The sequence below is a fragment of the Mizuhopecten yessoensis genome, unplaced genomic scaffold, assembly GCF_002113885.1.
Source record: "Mizuhopecten yessoensis strain PY_sf001 unplaced genomic scaffold, ASM211388v2 scaffold11009, whole genome shotgun sequence".
Taxonomy (NCBI): domain Eukaryota; kingdom Metazoa; phylum Mollusca; class Bivalvia; order Pectinida; family Pectinidae; genus Mizuhopecten; species Mizuhopecten yessoensis.
Window position 1 is genome coordinate 55,568 of NW_018408833.1, and position 27,519 is coordinate 83,086.

The 27,519-nt window shown below is 36.7% G+C and overlaps 1 protein-coding gene across 2 annotated transcripts; it reads left to right on the top strand.

Moving 5' to 3' along the window:
* Positions 1-5,177: 5,177 nt before the first annotated feature.
* Positions 5,178-21,203, top strand: LOC110464573 (eukaryotic translation initiation factor 5A-1-like). 2 transcript variants are annotated; one of them, XM_021519848.1, is made up of 5 exons: positions 5,178-5,220; positions 12,417-12,616; positions 15,049-15,153; positions 18,382-18,513; positions 19,009-21,203. In XM_021519848.1, exons 1-5 carry the CDS (start codon positions 5,193-5,195, stop codon positions 19,069-19,071), a joined length of 528 nt encoding a protein of 175 aa, XP_021375523.1. In that variant the 5' UTR covers positions 5,178-5,192; the 3' UTR covers positions 19,072-21,203. The 2 variants fall into 2 exon arrangements, with proteins under 2 accessions (XP_021375523.1, XP_021375524.1); XM_021519849.1 differs by lacking the exon at positions 5,178-5,220 and adding an exon at positions 6,798-6,903.
* Positions 21,204-27,519: the final 6,316 nt, after the last annotated feature.

The following is a 27,519-nucleotide window of genomic DNA, read 5'->3' on the forward strand; positions in this document are numbered from 1 at the left end:
CACATTTCACGATAGCACACAATACGCTTGACTGACTTATTGTAGAATGGATTCCATGCTATACCCCTAGTTTACGTACGTAAGAAAATAATATTTTGAATGTCATTAAAACATGAACTCAAGATAACTTTCACAAGCGTATCCTACTTTTTGCATAACAATTGATAACTGAAGTTTGATGCGATTCATATATTACAATATTTATTTACAGTGAGATTGTTTAACACCATCGGTCCCCGGAGGGGGATATAGAAATTGATTAAAGCTTCACGTTGTTACCATTAACATAATCATACGAAGAGGTGTATACAGACATATGACCCATGGCAAAATCCTAGTTGACCTAAAGACATTTGTGACATACGTGCACTGTTGCTGGTCTTAGGAAATATATGTTCTACCAATAGGCACTAAGGAGATATTGCAACTGTCATATAATTATTCATTCGGAAGTCCACTCTTTATTTATGGCAGAAGCAGAGCCCAAAACTTCTTGAAGCAGTACTTGTTGTAGGTCCTCGGAGGGAAAACACGATTCAGACTATTGCCAACACAGACATTAGATAAGACTAAATATTTGTTCACATCATTTTCAGCAAATTTATATGGTTTTTATCCTGCATCTCAACTGACTGTTTTGTGTTCGTTTTTCCTAAATGTAACTATGGAAATATTGCAACATCAAGAAAGCATGTGTCTGGAGTTCTTTCAGCACTTTGATTAAATATTGGTCTTACGATCGCAGTTTCCATTGTTGAGGTAGCTTTCCTACATTGAATGATTTGTTGTACAATATCGTCAGAGGCTTTTTGATGGAGTTTGCTGTCCTAGCTATTAGTTGTGGATGTTATCAGGTCCCTGTGTTGTGTTTGGATTAGTCTCCTTTATTGCCTTTAGTACAACAGACTCGGAAATAGTGATATCAGTTAAGTGTTCTGGTAGAACTGTTGGCGATAAATGTGAAATTGGTGCGTTCGAGTCATAGACAAACACGCTGACAAAAAAAATGTTGAAGACTTCAGCCGTTTCCTCATTTGTTTCGGTTAATTGACCTTCCTGATTTGACAATCTATTGGTGACAGTTGCCGTTTTAGTTTTAGACCGGACATATTTCAAAAATAGTGATATCTAGAGCTCCTTATCCTTGATACAACATAATTCCTAGCTACTTTGTAGTTATGCAAATTTTGATCCGTTTTGCAATGTAGGTATTTGTTCCACAGGCGCTTCTTTCTTTTGATCACTTGTTTAGCATCAATGTCGAGATAACTTCTGTTCTGATTTCTTGGTTGAGATATCTTCCTCACTGGTATACATTTCTTTATTTCTTGTGTCATGAAGACAGAAAGTTTATCCCAAGCTTCCCAACACTCCATTACAGTTACTCAGATCCTCAGCATCAATGTTGTTCAGGTCACGCGTCATCTCGATGTAATTGCCTTTGTGAAAGTTATACCGTTTTAGATCTACTCCCTCCTGGGATGGTGTGGTGGTGTTATCGGTACACAGATCTACTCCCTCCTGGGATGGTGTGGTGGAGTTATTAGTACACATATAGAAGCGTAGGGTCAATGGCTACTTTTTACTAATGATGGTAAATAGATAATGTCATCAATCATTTCCTCCTCATTCGTGAAGATAAGGTCCAAAATATTTGGGGTTTGTCCTTCGCAGTATCCAGTTGGGTGTTACATGTTGGTAGATGAAGCCGTCCCTCGTTGTTTCAAGAAATTGTGTGGCTGGATGGTTTTCCCTTGTGGTTGTTGATCCAACTTCCCAGTTCATTTCCTTAAAATTAAAGTCTCCAAGAATTAGTAAATGGGAATAATGTAGAGAATACAATTCCCTAAGGAGGTCAGATAAGCGATCGTTGTTTTGTTCTGGGCTGTTAGGGCTTCTGTATATGCAGCACACAAGTAACGAGTCTCTGTTTTGGAGGTTTATTGAGCAAGCTACATATTCATGAGAGTGTAGCCACATTACCAGGACAATTTTTTTTTTTTTTTTTATTAATAATAATAATAATAATAATATAAGAAGAACCTGTATTTATAAGAATAAATAAATGTATATATATGAATTGTGTATGTAAATAAATATGTGGAAAATTAAGAAACATGGACAGAGAGAGCAGTTTTGAAGGTTGTCAGCGGATACAATTTCAGCATGCAGGTTATTCCAATCTTTGATTGTCCGAGGAAAGAAGGATTTAGGAATCTTTGCTAACGGATAACGTGTAACCCTATATATATATGCGTTTCTTGTTTAAATTCCATAATATTTTTATTTAGAGGTCGGCCTTTTTGACGGGCTGTTGTTGCGTTTCAGAAAGAAATTCGGTGAACGTTATGCTTGTAAAATTTGTCAGAAGTACGTTGGTACCGTACAGTGTTAACTTGTTTTAATTGAAGATAGTGTTGTCGCTGGGGCTCTAACCCGCGATCCTTGGCTCTCCAGCCCGATGCTCTTTTTTTTCTTTTCTTGGTCCAGCCATAGTGCCCCGGGGTTGGGGACCCCCGAGGTACTTCACAATGCATATAAATATATTTTCAATCAATAACAAATTATCACAGATAGTACATGCGTTTAAAATATAGATTTATCACTTGACTTATTTGTTTTAAGTAATATCAGAACAATTAATACTATATAAAATCAATTAAAAAGAACATACTAACAAACCTGTAATTACTCCAAAATCACCATTTCTCAAAAAAATAACGTCATTGTTCTTAGTGAAATATTTGGCAAATAATGTCATATTTTTCTCTTTGTTATAATATGTAAAAATGTATTTTACATAACGTTTGAATGTGAATTTTAAAAATCTTTTCAATATCAACATTACCATCCTCGATATCCAGGGGTTGCGGTCTTTCGCTCTCTACACCGCTGGAATATGTCATAGCAAATTTGAAGGCACGAAGATAGCTGTTTGATTGGTTTCAGGTAAAAAAAAAAAACACTGACCAATCGCTAGGCTGACACCTTTCCTTTGGAGATTACAAAGGAGAGACGTCTGCCTTCAAAGCCTGTCAGTTTTATGTGACCGCGAGATTCCTTGTTGTATGAACGAAATAATTAACATTTTTGAAAGTCTGGTTATAGTCTTTACATAACTTATGTATGCATCACCACTCATAAAAGAAACAATGGATAATTCATTTATGTCGAAATCAACAATAATTGTCCAGACAACGAACCCGAGTTCAACGCCATTTTTCAGCAACGTATCACTTTTTCACAACGCATGCCGATTTATAACTAGCTACAGACAGAAACTGTTTAATTTCATGTGGCATCATTATCTGTCAAACTTCAGTGACAGTTACAAAACTTGAAATTCAATCCGGTGTTTCAAGATGGAACAGGAATTCAGACTATATATCGATATAACGACAATTTCAGTTACATGTACATAAAAGTATTACAATGTTTTCTTTTTTTAATTTCATTTTTTTTAATAACTTAATTCTCTATACATTTACTTTTATAGACTTATCGTCAAATATGTAATATGCACTTTTTTCAATAGCAGTTATAAAACAGTTTTTCCCCAACTTATTTCAATCATTCTTTTTGTGACCTGACGGAAGCACGCAGATGATTTAATTCTTGATGTGAGAGGAAGCCGGAGTATCCGGAAAAACCCCGCGTGGTCGGGCAGGTAACGGGATTGAATCAAGCCATCTTGGTGAAGACGAGCGCGCTATCCACTGCGCCACCCGACCATCATATATGTTACGCACAAGAACAAATATCTACTTTAGCTTTGAAAATGGCGCCATTGATGCAAAAATTATATTGCGAATACATTTTTACCAATCATCAACGATACAAAAAATCTACATACGGGAGACCGGGGCAAGTTCGGCCACCCCTGATATTTGTGTTTTTTAGCTAATATTTACAACTTTAAAGATCTTAGCAGTTTAGTTGGCTGGGCATTCACACACAAAAATGGCGAGGAAAACTCTTATTTAAATTTACTAAACAGGAGAAAATTACTTTTGAGAGAGTAGAAAGAAAATCATTATCTCGCTTCTAGTTATGCGAACTTTCTGTAAACGGAATTGCTATTTTTTTACGGTCAAACGTGTAACACACTGACAGCTTCAAATGATATACTTAAAAGGCAAGCCCGAACTCCCCTATTGTTATATCGGTCTTAATCTCATTAACATTAGTGCAGGCAAATTCGCCATGCACCCAAATTCGCCACCCTGTGACGAAAATGCCATATGAAGTCATAATACATAAGATGTGACGTAAATAACGTCACAATAGTCTTCAACACAGTTAAAGCCTTCAAATATATTGACAGGAAGAAGGGTCTTTATCAAAAGACTTAAGGCCCTTGTTCAGCTTAACACAATCTTCTATAGAGTTTATTTGTGTTTGTAGCACATAGTCATCAGCATATATATAGTTTTATGTTACACGAATCTGAGTCGACAACATCATTGATGTACACCAAAAATAGGAGAGGGTCGAGGACTGTCCCCTGAGGGACCCCAGAGAGGACAGCTGTCTGATTCTGTTCCATTTAATAAGTCTTTTTGGGTTCTAGATATTCTAAAACTGCGATATCCAAAGACATGTTTTTTTATGTTTTAACAAATTTTATTATATATATATATAAACATATATAAATGGATAAGATAACAGGCTAGGCCTATATCAATCTTCTCCATGATGGTGTAAGTATGATTTTATATATATACATGTAATGTAATAAGCTATTTATATTATTGCATACACTCAATCATACATTCATACAATTAACTACTTACACTCTCTATTCACACTCGTGTCAATATTCATTCACTATATGATATTTACAATATTATCTAAATAGACAAGCAACTATCAACAATTATAATTGAATTAGGTTAATTACAGCAAATAATTCATTTAATTATATATACATGCAAAAAAAACATATATGATAGTTTGATAGAATTTAAGCATTTAGTTACATCATCCTAACTGTTTAGATGCATTGATGTACTTTTCAACATTAGACAAATTCAGTTTATTTATTTCAGGAGGTAAGTCAGTACTTCCAGATGTCAAAAGTTGAACATTTCAGTATCCAGCTCTGGTAAAGATATCATGGATTAAGTTCCTGGAATTAGAGTAATTTGGACAAGTGAAGAAGAAGTGTTCAGAATTTTCAATTGGATGACCACATGAACAGGAAGAATCAGGAGATAGATGGTCAGCAAATTTGTCATAATATAAGTCACTGGCATTATTTCTAAGTTGGCAGAGGATAACATTTAACTTTCTAGGGCTACAATTTAGAAAACAGAAGTAATATTTACAAGAGGGATTCTTTCATCATTCAATTTAGATTTGAATATATTTAATGATGGTGCTGAGATTATTTCAGAATCAAGCGAATTCCATATTCTCATGACATCTGGAAAAAAACTATTGCCAAATAAATTAGATCTAAAGCGAGGAATATTAAAAAATCTGTGTTGTCTAAGATTATGAGGTGGAACAGCATCATTAATATAAGGTTTAACAATGTCATGTAAATATACCGGTGTCATATGATTTAGGATTTTAAACATTGTGTTTATGACGCCTAGAAGCTAGAGAGCAGTTCAAACACAGTTTCAGAATATAGTTTCTGATGTGATGTTCCACTTGGTAATCCAGTTTTTCATAGCCTCAATTTGTACAGATTCTTATAATTTCGCTTCGCCAGTAGTGCAATTGTTCCAAATAACATCTGCATACTCAAGAATAGGTCTTACATAAGAATACTATAGTGTTAATAAAGCATTTCTGTCAACTTTGTATTTGAGTGTTCTTAAAATATTCAATATTTTGCATGCTTTTTCATAGATTTCTTGTATGTGATTACTCCATGAACCTTTGGGGTTGAATAAAAGACCTAGGTGTTTATGATTAGTTATTTCATTTACTATTTGATTGTTAAAGAGAAGTGGAGGATGATTTCGGTTGTTTTTTTGTAACAGTTAATGCAACAGTTTTATCTAGATTAAATGTTTGACATGTTTGGCTTTTTGTACAATAATACGTGAGTTAAGAGAGTATTAATATAGCCTTTGATTGGGAACTAAATTTCAATATATGTCTGTTTGTTTTTATCTATGTTTCTGGATAAGTCATCAAGAGTTAATAAAAAATAAGTTGGGTTTCGGTAGACTGCAAAGATGGGAAACCGTGTTGAACATTTGTTAGAATAGGTAGTGAGTCATAGCGATGTTACTGTGAATGAGATGTTCGAGGAGATGACATGTTATGGAAGTTAAGGAAACAAGACAGTATACAGTTTTCGGTAGAGTGTTTATCGCCTTTCTTAAAGATGAGGATTATACTATATGTATATATTTGCTATTTATGAAACTCCAAAACATTTTAAGTTTCTCCTTCAACTCGGGAATGATTATGTCTTGCATGTATTTGCTATAGGCCCATATAGTTTATTTTTGCATATTGGCTTTGCTTGACCTTATCATAAGCCCGTCGATTTTACTACAATTTAAGATATTTTGATATATTTAAATGAAAATGTATCTAGGTGTAAAGAGAAACGGATGCTCTGTGTGTTGGTTTTTAGTGTCTTAAAAAAAATAGTTTTTATAAAAAAAGGAGACCTTTTGTTATTTTATCATATGACAATGTGGTTAAACCAATCATACAAGAATAGTAATTGATTAGTTGAAACCATGATACAGTCAATAAAATATCGGTCGCCTCGCCTGGATTCGCCTAGATGCTTGCATTTTCATCAATATCACTTGGCGGTAGCGATATACAACAGATAACCAGTATGTCACAACAGTGCCTCCCTCTGGTGTAAGACCAATTTACGTGTTGCGCATGCGTAACTAATCCTTTTTCTATTTCGCTCTCGGGAAACACGTGAGTTTTACAATTACTGTCTTATCCTTTCTAAATGTTGTCGATGTCTTTCAACATTATTTTGATATTAAGTTGTCACAAAACGTAACAACGCGTCTGCTTGTTTGATTTTTAATGAAAACGTAGTCTCTGTCCAACATCTCTTCAATATGCTGGTCTTGCGAGCGGGCTCGCCTTGTGCTGTTCCAGCATGGCGATTAAACCCGTACAAACCAAACATAATAACTGCATCGGCTTCGCTGGTCCAATCATTAGTTTCTAGTCATACTTTTTTTTAAAATGTTAATTAAAAATATTAAGATTTACCTAAAAAAATAACCCGTTGTACTAGTAGGTCCAGGTATTTATAGCCGAGCCATGTATTTGTGAAGTTGCCAGGTGTCCATTTTGATGTCATCCCGAGTAGTGGAATGTTTCGGTTATATATTGTTGCGGGACAGTTTAAAAAAATAAATCGTATCGGCCCTGTTTTTTGCAATTGATTAAGCAGTGTTTGATGATGGTAAGAGTGGTCCCTTCCCCATTGGGAGATAAAATGCGTTGCTCTCATAGAAGGACCCGGATGTCCACCATCTTGTAGATACTCTGATGAAGAACACGTAACAACATTAACTTGAAACAGCAAATACCTATTGACTCACTACTGGGGAATTTGAAAATCGTCAGTAAAGCTTTATCAAAGGGAAAATTCAGAATATTGGTCCACTGAGTAACGTCTTAAAAGTCGTGAAATATTGTCATCTAGCAAAGTTGTAGACTTGTCAAAACTTCGCCATCTTGAATTTTTGAAGAACGTAAGGGTTTTGTGTGTACACAGCAAAGCAGAATGAGGTCAAAATATGACACAGTGAAATTGAAGGAAACGCTCAATTGTTGCAACACATATTTGTCTAGTGTTGACTATTCTTAGGAGCAAACATTTTGGAAGTGATTTAAAAAAAACACCCAATTAACAAGAAAACTCTCATAATTTCAATTGTCAGCAGCGGTCCTCCTAATAATAAAAGCGTCTTCAAGTGACAACAAGTGTCGCCAGACAAAATCTTTAAAAATACTGAATAAAGTAATCGACATCAGAAGATATGTTGTTAATATGACTAATACACATCTGTACCAAATTTCATTTTGAGTTATGATGAATTGAATATTTACAATCGCGGCGTGGCACATGTGTGTATTAGCATGAAAAGTGTAGAAAGAGTCGCCAGATAATATCGTTACAATTACTCGCTAAAGTAAGCAACAAGATATGTTATTAGTTGACTTTTATTGATATATATTCCAAATTTCAGCTCGATATTTGAAAAAATGATGAGGAATATATAATTATTACGATCGGCAGCGTTGCATACGTGTGTGAATAGAACTCGACATATACCGAACAAAGTTCCCCCCCCTTCCGTACACCTTAGCTGTAAGGAAATAATTTGGTCAGGTATTACATTAAGAATGATCTCCCTTCTCAATAATCTACCCTAAAATCAGCCAAACGTGACAATGTCATTGTGTGACTTTGTGAGCTTCTTTAGTTCAAATCATGCGACGTGATCAAGCCAAGCTGGAGTTTTTCAAACAAATAATCTCAACAGATACTCTAAATTCAGCCACATTAATTTTCCATGTTGGCATTTTGATTTCGCCATTGACCGAGATGCCACACTTCTTGCAAATTCAGAGGGTAGAGCAATTGCGATGTTGATGGATGAAAATAGTCAAACTGCTGTCGCACGGCAGTTTGGTGTTGGCCCGTGTACAATTAACCGTCTCTGTACACGTTTCCGTGCTACTGGGTTAGTTTCCAATCGTCCCAGGAGCAATCATCTGTGTTTAACGACCACACGACAAGACATGACGATTCCATTGTCGCACTTGCGCAACAGATTCAAGACTGCTGTAGAGACTGCGTCACATACCTTAGGTACTCGTGGCAGACCCATTAGTCCTGCCAGGAACGGCTTGCATGCCGAGGAAATCAGCGGCACAGACCTTATGTCGGGCCACCTCTGACACCACTGAGGCAGCAAGTGCGTATTGACTGGTTTCGCCGACATGGCCTGAATAGGTTTGAGATGCGTCGATGGAGGCGTATGATGTTCACCGACGTGTCTAGAAAAAGGGTATTTCGTCGACGCATGCGTGTTTGAACGCGATAGATTCGGTGGGGCTTCTGTAATGATTTGGGGAGGCATCTCCCATGGAGTTAAATCCCCCTTAGTGGTCCTGGATCAAAACCTTGATGCCGTTCAATACAGAGACCAGATCCTCCAATCTTATGTCCTTCCACTTCTCAGACGTCATAACCTAATTTTCCATCTGTGGGATAGGCGTATTAGGAAACGTCAAAACCCCCCCAACTAATGTAACCACCCCCAGTTGATCGCAGCATTAACACAAGAATGGAACAACACTCCCTTAAAGCAAATAAATGATCTCATGAATTCAATGCATAGAAGAATCCGTGCAGGGATTCGTGCAAAAGGTGCCCACACCAGGTACTGAAGTGTCATTTTGTTTTTCGTGGGTATCCCACTTTGAGTAACTACTGATGACACGAGTGACGTCGCACAGACTTTTCTTCTGCAGTATTGTAATTAAGAGTAGACTTGTCCCTTCATATTGATATAAAATTTTGTACAAATTTCCTAAAATATCATAGGCTATTGATTGCATAATTTAATTGTGCGTTTCTTTTTTGTTCAGTATATGAAGAAGCGTCTTCAGACAATATCTCTAAAATTCATCGATTAAGTGAGCGACATCAGAAGATATGTTGTTAATGTGAATATATTACACCTCTATATCAAATTTCACTTAGATATATGAAAAATGACAAGTTATCGTGAATTTATTTTTTTACTATCTGCGGCTTGGCACACGCATGTTTATAAAACTGTACAGATCAAGAAGCGTCTTCAGACTTTACCTCTTAAAATAATTGATAAAGTAATGACATCATGAGACATGTTATTCATATGACTATGATGCAACTATATATATTAAATTGATCTGTTGAAAAATGATTGAGTTATCTTGAATATAATTCATACGATGTACAAATTTTAAGCTAAACATTGTGCCACGTATGTGTACGTAGGGTAAGGCTTCACATAGGTGAACACATTTAGATTATATTGCTATATAAACATATACCCCTTCCATCAGCTGTGTCAAGAACCACTTAAGTTAGGTTCAGGTGAACCCATCAACGAAGTCGGACCTTATGAGGCGGTACAGCCTCCGCAAGGACCAGAAGTGGACCTTGGGGTGCTGCCTGTATTTCCTCGCAAGGGCTGCATTCAGGGCTTCCACTAGGTTGTTATAATCCGTGGCCATCATCCCTCGTGGAAGGTATCTATAAAAGATACTCCCGATAATGATGGTTGTGGGGGTCGGTCTTCTTCAATATATGTCTTACCAGTTGGTCGACGTTACAAAGTATTCTTTCCAGTGTCCCCAGAAAAAAACACAAGACAACAACCAACCAAACAGTTGTAGTCAGAATAAGGCAGACAGACTTTTAAGTGTTCTCAATGAAATCCATGACCGCAAATTCATGCGAGAAGTAATTGTTATAAAAGGGAAACCCCCTTCAATTATCCTTGGTTAGAAAATGTAAGCAAAATTCTCCTATTATGCTTGGTCCTGTTTATTTACATTGGGATGTGAGCTTTTTCATGTACTCAGTTTTTATCGCATATTGCCAGTGTCCTTGATCTTGACTTTTGACCTGTGTGACCTCGTTATAGGGTCTGACGAGGAGAAAGCTTTAGTTAAGGCCATAGAAACCAGCTTCCCTGATACCACGCTTACTTTCTGTACAAGACGCATACAGGAAAACGTTTCAAGACATTTGTCAGTTAAAATTGGCATGACTGATAAAAAACAAAGCCCCGATAATGTCATCAATCTTTGGTGAAGATGAATAACATATCTTCAGATATCGCTTACTTAAATCGATTAATTTTAGAGATATTGTCTGAAGACACTTTACGATATGTAATATTCTATTCACACGCGTATGCCCCACCGCCGTTCGTAATAATAAATTAACCATAACTTGATAATTTGGAATATATATCAATAAAAGTCTTCACTAATAACATATCTTCTGCTATCGCTTACTTTAGCGAGTAATTTTAACCATTTTACCTAGTGATGCTTTCTTCACTTTACATGCGAATACACACATGTGCCATGCCGCAATCGTAAAAAAATAATTCTCGTCATAACTCGGGTCATTTTTTCAAATTGAAATATGGTACAGAGGTGTATTATTAGCTCACCTCGTCCGTCCGTCAACAATTTCTTTAAACGACTTCTTCTTCTTAACCACTGATTGGAATGTAATTAAATTTGACTGGAAGCATCCCTAGGTGGATGGGATTCAAAATTGTACGAATGGAAGGGCTGACCCCCAAGGGGGCTAAGGGGCGGGGCCAAAAAGGGTTATTTGGCTATATTGTTTTAAGCGATGTCTTCTCTAGAACTACTGTAAGTGATGGATATCAACCATATTATACTTGAAGCATCCCTAGGTGGTGGGGATTCAAAATTGTACAAATGGTGGGATTGACCCCCATAGGGCTGAGGGCGGGGCCAAAAGGGGGCAATTTGGCTAGATTGCTATAAATGACTTCTTTAGAACTATGCACTGGAAATCGATCATATTTGGTCGGAAGTATTCATGGGAGGCAGGGATTCAAAATTGTACAAATGGTGGGGCTGACCCACCGGGCTAAGGAGTGGGGCCAAAAAAAGTTTATTGCCTGGAAATGATTGAGATCCCGTCCATATAACCACAGATACAATTGCCGAGTATAAAGAGAAGAATGCACATTTGCTTCCGGGATGGCCCTAGGGTCTGCCCCCCCTTGGAAACATAGTCCTTGGGCCATAACTTAAAAACGGTTGAGATCCCCACCCCAAAACTATATATACAAATGCTGGTCATAAAGAGACAAATGCAGTCAAGATATTAGAATAGACACTGGGGTCTGATTGAACCCCTAGGGACCTAGTTTCTTAGTTACAGCTTGGAAACAGATGAGATCCCCGACCTATAACCATATAGACAATTCGTGAGTATAAAGAGATGAATGCACATATGCTTCCAGGATGGCCTTGGGTATTGGTTGGATACTAAAATTGACCCCAGGGTCTTCCCCACCCTTGCAGACATAACCCCTGGGTCATAACTTTGAAACGGTTGCGATTCCCAACCAAAAACGATATATACAAATGCTGGGCAAAAAGAGACAAATGCAGTCATGATATTAGAATTGATCCTGGGGTCTGGCCACAACCCTAGGGACCTAGTTTCTGAGTCACAGCTTGGAAACAGTTGAGATCTGGCATATTCCCTTGGACCTCATTTGGAGAATATTTAGCCATGATATTGCTTTGATATCAAGGTGAGCCATACAGGCCCTCTGGGCCTCTTGTATTAAGGAACTATTACAATGGAGCTGTATTGTGATACTGAAAACGATTATTTGTTCTTTTCTTTTTTTTAGAAATATCCTCAACAATGGGTGACGTACAAGAAGATATTGATAATGATAGCGACTTCCAAACTACAGAATCTGGAGCCTCACAGTCTTATCCACAGCAGTGCTCGGCATTGAGAAAGAATGGCCACGTTATTATGAAAGGGCATCCTTGCAAAATTGTAGAAATGTCTACATCTAAAACAGGAAAACACGGTCATGCTAAAGTAAGCATATCTCAGTTGAATTATATCCTTCCATTTTTTTATCAGGACAGATATATATATATTCGAGTCTTGGGCTTGTGCTTGCCTTTTCCATTACCAGGGGACTGATTTTATTCATGATTTTCAAAAATTGGTTGCTTTAAAAGGTTATTCATTGCTCTAAAAGCAATGCGATTTGTTACAATTTGAAAATGATGTACAGGATTCAAAAATCACTACGCTACTCATGTGCTAATACATACAGCGACGTTTGTCCAGTTTTACTGCCGAATTCGGGCTGTTTCCCCTTGCTTAAAAGTGCCTCATTTTCCAAGTTGACATGACCAAAAACTGGAAAATGTACAGTTATCCCAATTTCAATACAAATAATGCTTTATTTTCCCAATTCAGTCTGTTAACCTTTAGGCTGCTACGTTGGGCCGTCAGTGCTGTGCACAGCAATTGTGGCACTCGGTCTGTAGGTTTTTAAACAGTAAACAGAAAGTGTGAAAGCAGATTGTTGCTATACCAAACCCGAAAGCATATAGTAGAAGGCTTCTGATTGGTTGTTTTGTCATTACCTTTGATATTCCCGGCAATGTACCCAAGTAATAACCAAAGGTATGCGAGAGAATTTCAAACCGGAAAAAAACGTCAAAAAAATGGAGGACGTGTAGATTGAAGTGATGAATATGATGGTAAACATTTATTCTCCAGCGTCACCTACGATGATAAAGGTTTTGAAGGGTTTGACATGGTTGATGTGGAAATACTTCAGTGTAACATAATATGTAACTTTCCAATGAACGGCTTTGTGCCCTACGCAAACATGAAAATTTCTGCAGAACGAGGCGCACATGCTGTCTGCAGCCGATTTATTTCTTCCAACTTTTTATCGATGATTTAATCATAAACTAGACTGTAGCTAAGATATATCTATATGCCGACTGTGACAGTAAATATATTGAATGATGACCTGAAACCTGTAGCAAATCACATGCAATTCTTGACGAAATACCTGACCTTTTAACATGAGAATCTCCTTGTAAATGTACAACGTCTTATGTCAAAAACAAAGTTTTTAATCTCCATTATCATTTGCCAATCACATTTGCGGACAAAAATAATTTTAAAATGATCTTTCTGGTGCTTAAATCCGATTAATAAAAAGGTTCACCTTTTCTTACCTTTATTACCACATGTACAGGTAAATACTGAAGCAACTTTAGAACTTTTTTTCACATAACAAATATTTTTTCAAACTATGCACTTTTGAAAAATCAAGTAATTTAATTTAAATTTCAATAATTAATTCAGCAGTGGTGTCCCTTAAATGGTGGGTGGGGAGGGGCAGGGATCAAAAGGAGATTTGGAGGTTTAAATCTTCAAAATTCTTACCTTCTGTTGGCAACTCTGGCAGAATTTTATCCAAATTTGGCCTGGAGTATCCTTTGGCAAAGGTGACTAAATTTTCTATAAACAGAGGGTGTGGCCCCTCTTGGTGCAGAGTTATGGGGCCCTAGAGGGGAATTTGAGGTTTGAATCTTAAAAATCCTTTTTCAGTATCAATGGAGGTATTTTTAGCTCGCCTGGCCCAAAGCTACATATTCTGCGACTTCTCAATAACCAAAAGGCCCAGGGTACTGATATTGGGCCTGTAGCATGCTGGGATTAAGGGCTACCAAGTTTGTTCAAATGAATGACATTGACTTATATTCAAGGTCACAGCAGTCAAATATGTTAAAAACCTGTAGTACAACTTCTTCTGAATAAGCAAAAGCCCAGAGGTGATGATATTAACATGCTTGGATGATGGACTAACAAGTGAATGACATTCGCCCATATTCAAGGTAACAGTGGTCAATATATGTTTAAATCTTTAAATGATTTGTTCTGTATAACCAAAAGGTCCAGGGTGAATGATATTTTACTAGAGGCATGCTGGGTTGGAAGACTATAAACTCTGTTCAACCTAATGTCCTTGTTCAACATTCAAGGTCACCGACGTCATATGTTTAATCTTTTAATGGGTTCTTATGAATCAAACACATATATTCTGCCTGTAGCTGTATTTTAGTCCACTTTTAAGATTACAACTTAAATACAAGTGTGAGATTTATACCAGGTGAGCGATGCAGTCCTCTTGTTTTTAGTCAAACTATTAAAGCAACAAAAGGACATGGAAATGAGCAATGACAATGCAATGTCATAATCATTAAATATACTCTTTTTTTAAAGGTAAAATTCTGGAGCTTCCATGTGGACAAGGGTTAATGTACACTTTGATTCTGTAAAAATATTTTTTTTATAACAGGTGTACCAGAGTTTAGGGGAAGACTTGTATCTATAGGCCTTGTCTGTTTTCTGACATCATATATTGAATTAAATTGTTTCTCATTGTCTTCTACTAACAGATTTAGCCTTTTAATATTTGATTTTTATTCTTATTTCAGGTTCATATGGTTGGTATAGACATTTTCACCGGTAAAAAATATGAAGATATTTGTCCATCTACACATAACATGAATGTCCCTCATGTCAAAAGAAATGATTACCAGGTAAGTTATTCTATTCAAACCCTCGAGTCAAAGCTCATCTGAGGTAGTAAAAAGAAATGCTTAAAACCTTGGTGAGGTTGAATCCTGTGATCTCATTGGATGATAATTTCCACTTTACAGGTACAGTACCTTCTTGCCATATATTTCTTCAGTTTGTGCAGTGTTTGAAAGTAACATGGCCAAATAGCCTGCGTCATAAAAAATCCTGTTGGTTTATATCAAGTTCAATTGCTTTGGCCCCCTTGGTTCAGCAATTTTATATCCACGACATGCATTTTTCAGTCATTAAGGAGGCTGTACCTTTGCAATTAACCATTTATGTTATGCAGCTATAAAGAGACTATTTTGTGAAAGACTAAGCATTCCCATAGACTGGCTGGGATCAATCTAGACTTGATACACTACTGTTTATGGGTAGTTTCTCATACAGAAGAAAATTCCCCTGTTCTGAAATTCCCCCTTTGTGCTTTAAAATTCCCCTATTCCGACCAGAAAATAGTGTTTTTTCTTCGAAATATTTTCCCTATATGTTTTCTTTAAAGCTAAACAGTTAAAATGCATAATACTGCATACAAACGAACCCCGTTATCTTGAACTCTTTTAACTCGAAGACCCTGTTTATCTCTTAAGTATTTCTCCGATCGCTTCGTGCCGACGTAGCCGGAGTCCTCAGGGAGGAGGTTTGCCCTCCTGCGGCATCTGCCATTCCGTAGGGTACCACGCTGCTGAGTCAGCTTGTTCCGTCTAAGGTTTCGGCTTGTTCTGACAAGTCTTTGCCTGAGAGTTCTGTTGTTTCCTCGTCTTTGGCTGTCGCCCATGCTAGGATGACAGAGAAGGCTGCTTCGTCCTCTCGTGCAGCTGGCCTGCAGTTAAGTTCGGCAGATTTGTCTGAGGTTAGGTCCTCAGACTACGCCATTCACAACGCCAAACTTGAGAGTCAAACAGCTAAGCTCGAAACTCACGAGCTTCGGCAATGGCCAGGAGTGGCGACTGACCAGGTGGTGTTGTTCTCTGCCAAGGAACACCACTAACTGGAGAAAATTCTGCGGCTTTCTCTTCAGGTACTCTCATATTTTAATTTCCTTACGGTGACCCTTTTTAAGCAGCTGTTGGCGAGAGCTGAGCGGCTTATTAATTCTGTCCATTGAACGAAATGACGGACCCACTTCCGTCGGGGTGCATGCGCATAATTCAGTCTTGCATGCTTCCGGTATATAGTTTCGTTATTGTAAATAGAAAGTAGAATATCCGACACCCACCTGTGGGTGACATAAAGTCTTCTGATACTCTTCTCCAAATAATAATCCATACTATAAATAATTGCTGAACACAAAATGTTTATCTCTAGTGCATTCTACGAGTGTTGTGGTGATGAAATTCGTGCACTGGGTTTGAGCGTTTTAGTAACTCGATTGAGGTCTGAGGAGGTTTACGCGTGTGAAACACATATGATTCAGGTATATACATGTGATGACTGCCAAGCACTGACGCTGTCTGATGACGGTAGAAGTAAATATTTATACTTATAAACCGTATGAGTGATGAAGTAAAACCTTTATTTTGATGTTTCAAATGGAAACGTTCTATGACATATCGTGCTTAAGTTGATAACGGCAGGGATGTATAACTGTCCATGATAATGGTAATGGCCCTGAGACGAGACAATATGTGAACCGTGTATGCTTATCAAACATTTCTGTAACACAGCATGTTTTTTTTCTGGTGTATTTATTTGTGAAAATGTAACAATTTAAGAACATGACACAACTGCTGCTGCTGTTTGACAAGAATTCGTGCCTTGTCAAATTATTGTCCAATCCGGTGTAAGGGAAATAACTCTTACGTTGGTAAAGTCGCATTGAGAAATATAATTCAAATATAAGAACATTTGTGAGTTTTTGTATATTCAAAGACAGTAAATTAAGTCACTAAATATATTTATAATTGTTATTAATATGAATAAAAAATAAATAAAAATAAAAGTAGTACGTTTCTTTTCTCCATGCATGTTTTCCCACTACTTTTAATTATCCTTCATTTCACAAGCACAAAATGCACCTATTCTTTATTATCCATTCGCCATGCCATTATGCACGTTAATGCTCATCAAATCATCGGAGGATAATAATTAATGAAAATTACAACAATGCGTCACACTTAATGAGGGTAAAAAAAGAGGAGAGGGAGAATATTTTTAAAGCATCATATAAGAGGCAATAGATTTTGGATATTCCAAATGCAACATCATCACATGACCTGATTTTCAATTAGCAGTATACAGAACACACATCTGAGATATTGTACTAGATATTGATGCTCAACCTGTAACTGAAGCTATTAAATTTAAAGTGGTGAGCGGCTTTAATGTCACACTGACATAATTCTAGTTTGTTTATCGGAAGTGTCCATCGGGGAGTCAGAGGTTGCTGAGAGTGACAGATAGGCTGTGCAGGATTGGGTGACCTCATCCTTGCACAACTGTCTGAAGGCCTCTGCAGCTTTGCAGTGTACACTGCTGGCCAATTTGGTTCTTACCAGGCGAGCCTCTGTGCTTAAAGGTAAGCCTATTGAGGAATCTTACCTTTCCAGGCTTTTGTCCTCTCATATGTGTTCCACAAAAGTGCTCTTATTGAAACTGTATGGATAAAGGTGATTATCTACAATCTATATGATATAGTTTCATACAAAAAGAGTGAAAAATTTCACAAATTATTCACAATTTATTAGCTCACTGGGTCTAGAAGACCAAGGTGAGCTTATGCCATACTGTGGCGTCCATCGACTTCTTCTTAACCACTTATTGGAATTTAACTAAATTTGACTGGAAGCATCCCTAGGTGGTGGGGATTCAAAATTGTACAAATGGTGGGGCTGACCCCCCAGGAGGCTGAGGGGTGGGGCCAAAAGGGGAAAATTGGGTTATTCTTAATATAACAGACTTATTCTCTGGAACTATGCGATAGATATTTATCATATTTGATTGGAAGTATCACTAGGTAGCAATTTTCGTTGTGTCGCTGATAATTGTCACTACTGATATTTTAGAATAAGGGTGCTTCCCTAGCAAAACAATCCTTTATTTTCTCTAAATAAAGAAAAAATGAGGAATATCTTAAAATTTCATAAAAAAAAATTGCTAATGTTCCAAGCTTGCAAAGTGATATAAGGGGCTTTTGTAAAATATTGGTTGAAAAAAAGTTTCAACATATTTCTTATTTCTTCTTTCAGTTGGTAGACATCAACGATGGATATGCATCTTTGATGGAAGATTCTGGTGAGACCAGGGATGATTTGACTGTTCCAAAAAATGATATCGGGGCGGAAATTACCAAAAATTTTGAAGAAGGCGACACATTGATGGTAAGTGAAAAATAATGAATTTAGGTAACAAGAAGTTGTTAGATGGTAACTGAGGAAGCTGAAATCAATGCAAGCTGAACGAAGTGCTGGAGGATTAATTTTTGTTTGCTAACTCAGAAGTAAGTTGGTCTGGAGCATCCTTGGGCCAAGGGGACTCAATTTTGTATAAATGGTGGGTATGGCTCCCCTAGGGGCAGAGGTTTGGGGCCGAATAGGGAAATTAGAGGTTTAAATCTTCAAAATCTTTCTTCTTCTGTATCATTGGAAGGATTTTATGTATTAAGAATAATTTCCCATGGTTGGTTTATTATACAGTTGAGCGATACAGGCCCCCTGGCCTCTTGTTAATATTAAAGATGGTTTTAGAACAAGTTTATTGGGATACCTCTAAGGAAGGAACTTTGAAAGTTTTCAGGACTACATTCAAAATCTGAAAAAACAACCACAAACATTCTGCAGAATATGTTTACATGATTACTTTTTGTTTCATTTTAGGTCACTGTCCTTAGCTCCATGGGTTCAGAAGTTATAATTGGTACCAAGCCGGTTACTAAATAACTGGACTCAACAAGACTTTTTGCTATATTTTGCACCTACGACTTCAGATTAATCACCCACTGGCTCAAGACATAGAATTATGATTTGGTTGTTATACAGTGGCCCTTAAATTCTGTTTGATGGACAGAAATGCTGAAAAAGGGATTAAGTGGGGAGAAGAAAATGGACAACTTGTTTCAAAGTAACCATTTAAATGGAAACAAGGAATTATCGTGACAAATTTAAGAAGACCAGACTTGAACTTTTAAATTCTTCAACTGACATTCAATCCTTTTATTCTGTCTACGACTGGTATCTGTAGCCGAATGTTGAACACTTTCAAGATCATATCTTACAGATACTGTTTGTTAAATGCTTAATGAACTTCAGTTTTTGCATCGTATGAGTTGACGGCAATTTTTCTTCAGTGTTTCAACTGAAGTTTTAGGAATGTATGAGAGCAGTGGGTGCTGGCATTCTTCCTCAGCACTGAATTCTAGCATGACGAGTGTATGACAACTATACAAGATGAAATATTCCTTGGCACTGAATTGCAGTTTTATAATGATACTACAGCAAAGTATGAGGAAGTTGTTCCACATCACTGAACTTCTAGGAAGTTGTTCCACATCACCGAACTTCTGATTTATAAAACTTTGGACAGCATCTAAGGTGATGGCATTTCATCTTGGCACTGAACTTCAGATTTTGAGGGCATGACAGCATCCAGAATTTGTCTTTGGTTGATAAGAACCAGTTGTAATTGAACTAGCTTATAAAAGCTACATTGTATGTCAGTAGACAAACTTTTTCTGCTATAAGTGCTATATATAATAGGAAGATTTCATTGAATTGTTGAATTAACTTTTGTCCAAATGCAAAATAAATTATGACCATGGTGTCGTTTCCAGTGTTTCTGTTCTTGTAAAAATGGGTATCAAACAAAAAGCGCTGAATACCATCGGGGTCTTCTTAAAAATAATTACATAACTAACCACATAATTTACTAAAAGCGATTCCTTAAATATGGAGAAGGTGGGAGGAACCTATATTGACACATTATGTATGGGTGGTAGGTATAAAATCAGCGTTAGACATCAACTGTTATTGCTTGGTAGTCAACAGACTAGAAGAATAGATTATTTTCTAGTTGTTCGTCAATGTAACTGGTCCAAGATTTCCATGATAATGAAACATCGCGATCTACAGCACGAATCGTCGAAAAGTAATTGACTGTAGGGGACTTAAGCTAAAATTTTGACAATTATCATGCAATATTTCTTATTTTAAGCTGTTTTCTATATTTTAAAAAGAACCATTCTTATTCTATTTATTTTTTCTTCACAAGTCCAAAGGACCATTTGGGCTAGGTGATAAACTATAGTCCTTGCTGAAATCTACTAGTCCTGGACTAGTGTTAGTGTCAACCCCTGTTAAAAACAAGGTCTGTCTACCATTCCCAATGTTAAATCACTTTTATTGTTTAATGAGTGGTGTTGCAGGCACAGAAAAGATGCCTCCCACCTCAACCATATGCTTATTTTTGGAAATATTTTGTAGATACAGTGACAATTTAAGTAAGACATGTTATACCTATCAACTTTTGACAGGACATGGTATGGGGATCGTCTGTTCACACTGGTCCGCAGGATAACTCTTAAATACTTCATTTTGATGAAACTTCCTATGCATGTACATCAAGAGGCTAAGTTCAAACTTGAGCAAAATCTGCACATAATTAATAAGCATACTGTGCTCTGATTGGTCAATTTCCAGACTAACATTTCTGCAAGGTATATAATTTTCTTAAATATTGTTCTATTTTGATGAAACTTTTGTTGCATGTACATTATACGAAGGCGTTGAAGATTGGTGCATAATGTGTTGATTGGGCAAAGGTTTCTGCACAATAACTTTGTCAAATATGTCCCGATTCTGATGAAACATTACATGGTCAGTATTTACTATGACAAGGGCTATGCTAAAAGGTGAGAAAAACCTGCACCTAGTTTATTAGCATACTGCTATCTGATTTGTCAAAGGTTTCTTCGCAATAAGTTTGTCAAATATGACAGTATTCTAATTAGACACTGTCAATATTAACACTATGTAATTGTGAAATCTGCCTTTAATCAATAAACAATAGAAATATACTCCGTTTTAATTGTGTGAAATGAATAGATTACTGACTAAATGGATAATTTAATTTCTATTTTCATGGTTTTGAAATATGTACAAAGAAAGGCAATTACAAATTATTATTTTAGATTATAGAAATATACGAAATATATATTATTCCTTCAGTTCAAGTACATTTGGGTACAATAATGCCTTAGAAGAATTTTAATTACATCAGATATGCATAGGAGGGGCATATATTGTTGGGCCCAGAGGTACTATAGGTGTTATAATATTATAATCTGTTGTGGTAAAAATGGAAACCTGTAAAACTGAAAACATTTTTACAAAGATTACTGAAGACATGTTTTACTGAAGTCATTCTGTTGTAAAAATCTGTATAAAGCTTGAGACCGTTGAGACCGTTTTTACCAGGTCATATTCTGTTGTAGTGAATTAGTATAAAAACTGTAAACATGATCTAGTAGACTTCAGTTTTATACTCGCTGTTACAACAATGACCATAGTGGACTATTAAAATAGGTCATTGTTTTAACAATGAGAATAAAACGAAAGACAAAGGTCATATTATGGTGAAATAAATAGGTAAAGAACTATAGAGACATATTAACAAGGTCAAATTTTTAGCTCGCCTAGAGGTGAAACCTTTAAAATCCTTCTACTGTAGGAATAAGAGATTTTATCATTATTTAGTCTGGAGCATACAAGGGCCAAGGCGACTCCATTTTGTATAATTGGTGGGTGTGGCCCCCCCTCGGGGCAGAGGGGTTAGGAAAATAGAGGTAAAATCTTTCTTCTACGATAGGGATAAGAGATTTCATCCTTATTTGGTCTGGAGCATAGTTGGGCCAAGGGGACTCAATTTTGTATAATTGGTGGGCCAAGGGGATTTGATTATGTATAAATGGAGTATCTAACCCCCTGGGGGCAGAGGGACAGGGACCTTGAATAGGGTAAATAGAGGTAAAACCTTTTAAAATACTTCTTTATGGTAGGGATAAAGATATTTTGTCCTTGTTTAGTCTGGAGCATACTTGGGCGAAGGGGACTTAATTTTGTATAAATGGTGGATGTGGCCCCCCTGGGGGCAGAGGGGAAATAAAGGTTAAACCTTTAAAATCCTTCTATCTTGGGGATTAAGGGATTTCAATCTGATTTAGTCTGGAGCATCCTTGGGCCAAGCGGATTTGATTATGTATAAATGGTGTGTCCGACCCCCTAGGGGCAGGGCCCTTGAATAAGGCAAATAGAGGTAAGACCTTTAAAATACTTCTTCTACCGTAGGGATTAAGATATTTTGTCCTTGTTCAGTCTGGAGCATACTTGGGTGAAGGGGACTGAATTTTTTATAAATCATGGATGTGGCCCCCAGGCCCCTGAGGGCGTAGGGGCTGGACTCAATAGGGGAAATATAGGTTAAACATTGAAAATCCAACGTAGGGATTAAGGGATTTGGTTTTGATTTGGTGTATAAATGGTGTGCGTTTGCTAACATTTCCAGTTGAGCGATACAGCCCCTCTTGGTCTCTTGTTGTGAAAATCTGTTTCAGACTTCATGACATGTTAAGCTTTGATCACCTGGCCCTTTAACCAAGTGAATGTACTCTAGAGGTATCCATCCAGTGTCAGATTTTTCCTAACAACTTCTTTTCAATAACCAACAGCCCCAGGTGAGGCTACCTGACCTTTAGAGTTCTGGGACGAAGGTTTACAAAGGTGGTTCAAATGAATGACCTTTACCCACTTTCAAGGCCACCTGGGTCAAATGCTTAACAAAGCATCAATTTCTTCAAATAACCAATAGGTGAAGAATGATGGTATATAGCAAGTACCATGCTTGGATGAATGGCTCCTAACTTTTTTCAAATGAATTACCTTGACCAACTCCCATAGTCATGGGGTCAAATTTGTGAACATCTTCAAACAACTTTATCCCAATAACCCGGAAGACCAAGTGATATTTGGTCATTAGCATGCAGGGAGAAAAGGCTACCATTTTTGTTCAAATGAACCATCTCGACTCACTTTCAAGGTCGCAGGAGTCGAATGTATTAAACACAGGTTTACACATGTGATTGATATAAGGTGAGCAATACAGACCCGTAAGGTTTTGAATCTTAGTAAAATGGATAGAATAATGAAGACAAATTTATAACAGAAAATAATTTTAGTAAGGTTAATGAGGTTGAATGCTTTACTTGAAATTCTATGAAGATATCAATAAAAAAAATGAGCATTGTACACCAAAAAATAGACTAATTCAATTTGTTTGAAATGTGAGGCATGTTCGAGTTTCTTTGATATTTCAAATTCTAGTAAAAAGTGCAATACCTGTAGTATATGCAGTAATTCTCTCAAAAAATAAGCTTATGTTGCAAAACCTTGAAAGGTGTGTGTGGTATTGAGTGTGCTCTCCCTGGTTTGATGTATGTTGATGGGGACACTGTTTGAACAGAACAAATGACTAGAAGATAAACGTGACAGTTAACTACATATTTATTACAAACATTTCAAATTCAATCTCCATCCACACAAAACAAATAAAATACAAACATATATATATTGAAACACAATAAACAAAAAAAATGGCAGAAAGGGGCAACCCGGTTACTATGTACTAAAACATGTATGTATGCATGGTGAACATCCTTCACCTGAGTGTGTTCACCAATTGTCAAGCTATTGACGTCGACTCGACCAATCGGCTAGCAGACCGTATACCAGGCAGGATATGATACTGCAAGGAGAATGGAGCGGTACTTGGCGTAGCGGTAAACCAGAAGAGGAGAATGCCTGCACTACATGTATTCTATTCCCCATCTCAGTGTAGCTTGATGAGCTACCAGGTCTGGATGGGGAATATGCTTTAATATAGTTATAAATGTAATTTAGTTCTGGCATTAGTTTATTGTCATGCTATTCCTCATCTCGTTGCAGTTTGCTGAGCTACCAGGTCCGAATAAGGAATAATGTATCTAATAATGTAACTACAAGTTAAAAAGCTTTTAATCCCCATATCTTCCAAATATCGTTTGTGCATTAGATATTTTAATTGGTCGTAATTTAATACTATTTCTAATTTTCTTAGATTAACGATATCTTTGATGTGTCCAATTTCAATTTTATTCAACTGATCCGATGCAAAATGTTGGTAAAAATCGTGTGTGAAAGTGTTCTTTATATAAAGTAAAGTAGTGTCACTTTGCACATATTGAACAAATGATAACCGGTTTTACGGGTAATGCACTTTTTATACCCAGCTAGACCCATACTCGTAACCAAGCAAGGACAAACTAATATGTCGGCACTTCCTTAGAAACGGTAGAAGGAAGAGATGGGGGAATATCTCTAAACTAGGAAACGTGTAAGTTTTTTTTTATCTAAATTAAAAGCTTTTTAACTTGCAATATCAGCAGCTTTTTAACTTGCAATATCAGCAGCTTTTTAACTTGCAATATCAGCTTTAAACAATTCTTGTTAGTGCTTTTCTCGGAAAGTAGGAAAAGGGATCTTTCTCAAATTTCACCTGAGGATTTCCCCTATATATCGACAGGCAGCCATCTTTAATTTGAGAGCACTATTTCTCAGAAGTAGCTGGAGGGATTGTTCTCAAATTTCACATGAATGTTCATCATGGTCCCTAAATATGCATATAAAATGTTTGGACTATTCACAAAACTAAGATGGCCAACAGGCATCCATCTTGAATTTAAGTTTGTTGGCGCTATTTCTCAGAACGTTTAAAAGGGATCGGTCTCAAATTTCACATGGTTCTTACTTTCAAATTTTGGGGCCGATTAAAACCCACTGGGGTTCAAGTGAATGACCTTAATTATATTCAAGGTCACCGGGGTCAAACGTTCCAAAAAACCCCAACCTTTATGCAACTTCTTCTGAATAACCAAAAGGCATAGGATATTGATATTTTGCCAGAAGCATGCTAGGAGAAAGGGCTTCCAAGTTTGTTAAAATTAATTACTTGACTTATATTCAAGGTTAGAGGTATCAAATATGTTTGAAATCTTAAAACAACTTATTCTGAATAATTAAAATGCGCAGGATGATGATATCTGGCCTGGAACATGCTGGGATGAAGGGCTACAAAGTTTGTTCAAATGAATGACCTTGACCAACTTTCAAGGTCACATAGGTCAAATGTCTTAAAATCTTTAAACAACTTCTTCTCAATAACCAATAGATCCAGAGTACTGATATCGGGACTATAGCATGCATGGATGAAGGGCTACCAAGTTCGTTAAAATGAATGACCTTGACCCACTTTCAACTTAATGTCCTTGTTCAAGGTCACGGGCGTCATATGTTTAAATCTTTTAGTAGGTTCTTATGAATCAAACAGATATTCTGCTTGTAGCTGTATTTTAGTCCAGTTTAAGATTACAAATATGAGATTAATTCCAGATGAGCGATGCAGGCCTATTGGGCCTCTTGTTCAAATGAATGACCTTGACATTAATTCAAGGTCACAGGAATCAAATATGTTCAAAATCTAAAACGACGACTTCTTAATAACCCAAAGGTCCAGGAAATTGATACTTGCCCAGAAGCATGCTAGGATAAAGGACTTCCCAAGTTCGTTCATAAGAATGACCTTCACTTATATTCAAGGTCACATGAGTCTATTGCCTTAAAAGATATTTATACAACTTCCTGATAACCAAAAGAACCAGTATGGTGGTATTTGGTCAGTCGCATACTGGAATAAAGGGCTTCCAAATTTGTTCAAATGAATGACCTTGACCAACTTTCAAGGTCACATGGGTCAAATGTCTTAAAATCTTCAACAAACTTCCTCTCAATAACCAAAAGACCCAGGGTACTGATATTGGGCCTATAGCATGCTTGGATGAAAGGCTACCAAGTTTGTTAAAATGAATGACCTTGACCTACTTTCAAGGTCATAGGGGTCAAATCTTCAAACGAGTTCTCAATAACAAAAAGGCACAGGGTACTGAAATTTGGCCTGTAGCATGCTAGGATGAAGGGCTACCAAGTCTTTTCAAATGAATGACCTTGACCTACTTTCAACTTAATGTTCTTGTTCGACGTTCAAGGTCACAGGCGTCATATGTTTAAATCTTTTAGTAGGTTCTTATGAACCAAACACAGATTTTCTGCCTGTAGCTGTATTTTAGTCCAGTTTAAGATTTCAAATAAGAGATTAATACTAGATGAGCGATGCAGGCCTATTGGGCCTCTTGTTCAAATGAATGACCTTGACATTTATTCAAATTCACAGGAATAAAATATGTTCAAAATCTAAAACGACGACTTCTTAATAACCCAAAGGTCCCGGAAGTTGATATTTGGCCAGAAGCATGCCAGGATGAAGGACTTCCAAACCCTTACACAACTACTTCTGAATAACCAAAAGTCGCAGAATGATGATATTTGGCCTGTAACATGATGGGATAAAGGGCCACCAAGTTTTTCAAATAAATGACCTTGAATTATATTCAAAGTTACAGGGGTCAACTATGTTAATATCTTTTAACGACTTCATCTGAATAACCATGAGGCCCAGAATGTTGATATTTAGTTAGTAGCATGCTAGTCAAGTATGTTTAAATATTTAAATGTCCTTATTTCAATAAACAAAAGGATAAGGTGGTGACATTTTTGCAAGTTGCATCCTGAGATGAAGGGCTATACAATTTGTTCAACATAATGACCTTTTTCAACTTTCAATGTCACAGGGGTGAAATGTTTTTAAATCTTTTAACAGGTTCTTTTGAATGACTTTTAATCATAAATACTGATATTTTGCCTTTAGCTATATTTAAGATCACTTTTAAGGTTACAAGTGTTAGACGTATACAAGGCGAGAGATGCAGACCCATTGGGTCTCTTGTTCAAAAATCCAAGATCTCTCTGGAATCTCTTGTTTAAACAAAAGATTAACATCATGGTATCCTACATCAAAATTCCATCGAAGGTTGCATATCCACTATTGCCTCCAGGCTTTTCGACAACAAGCCTACACTGACGTGACCGTAGGATAAGTCCTTCAGCAGGTTCCAGCCGTTATTGACGATTTAAATGAGCTTTTCACTATTAATTGGAAAACGAGTTTCAAGATACTGATGGATGCTGTGGAAGACTACGCCAAACATCATTAAACAAAGAATTAGCTGTTTCAAATCCAAGATAAAAGTAAAACAAGAACCTATTTCATAATATTTAGACTTTACTCATAGAAGATAGCTCGATTAGTTGACAAAAACTAATTCCATTCAGGCATTCTCTACAATCTACAGTATTATAATATATACGAAATAATAGACAGGTACCGAAAACAAATTCATATACAAC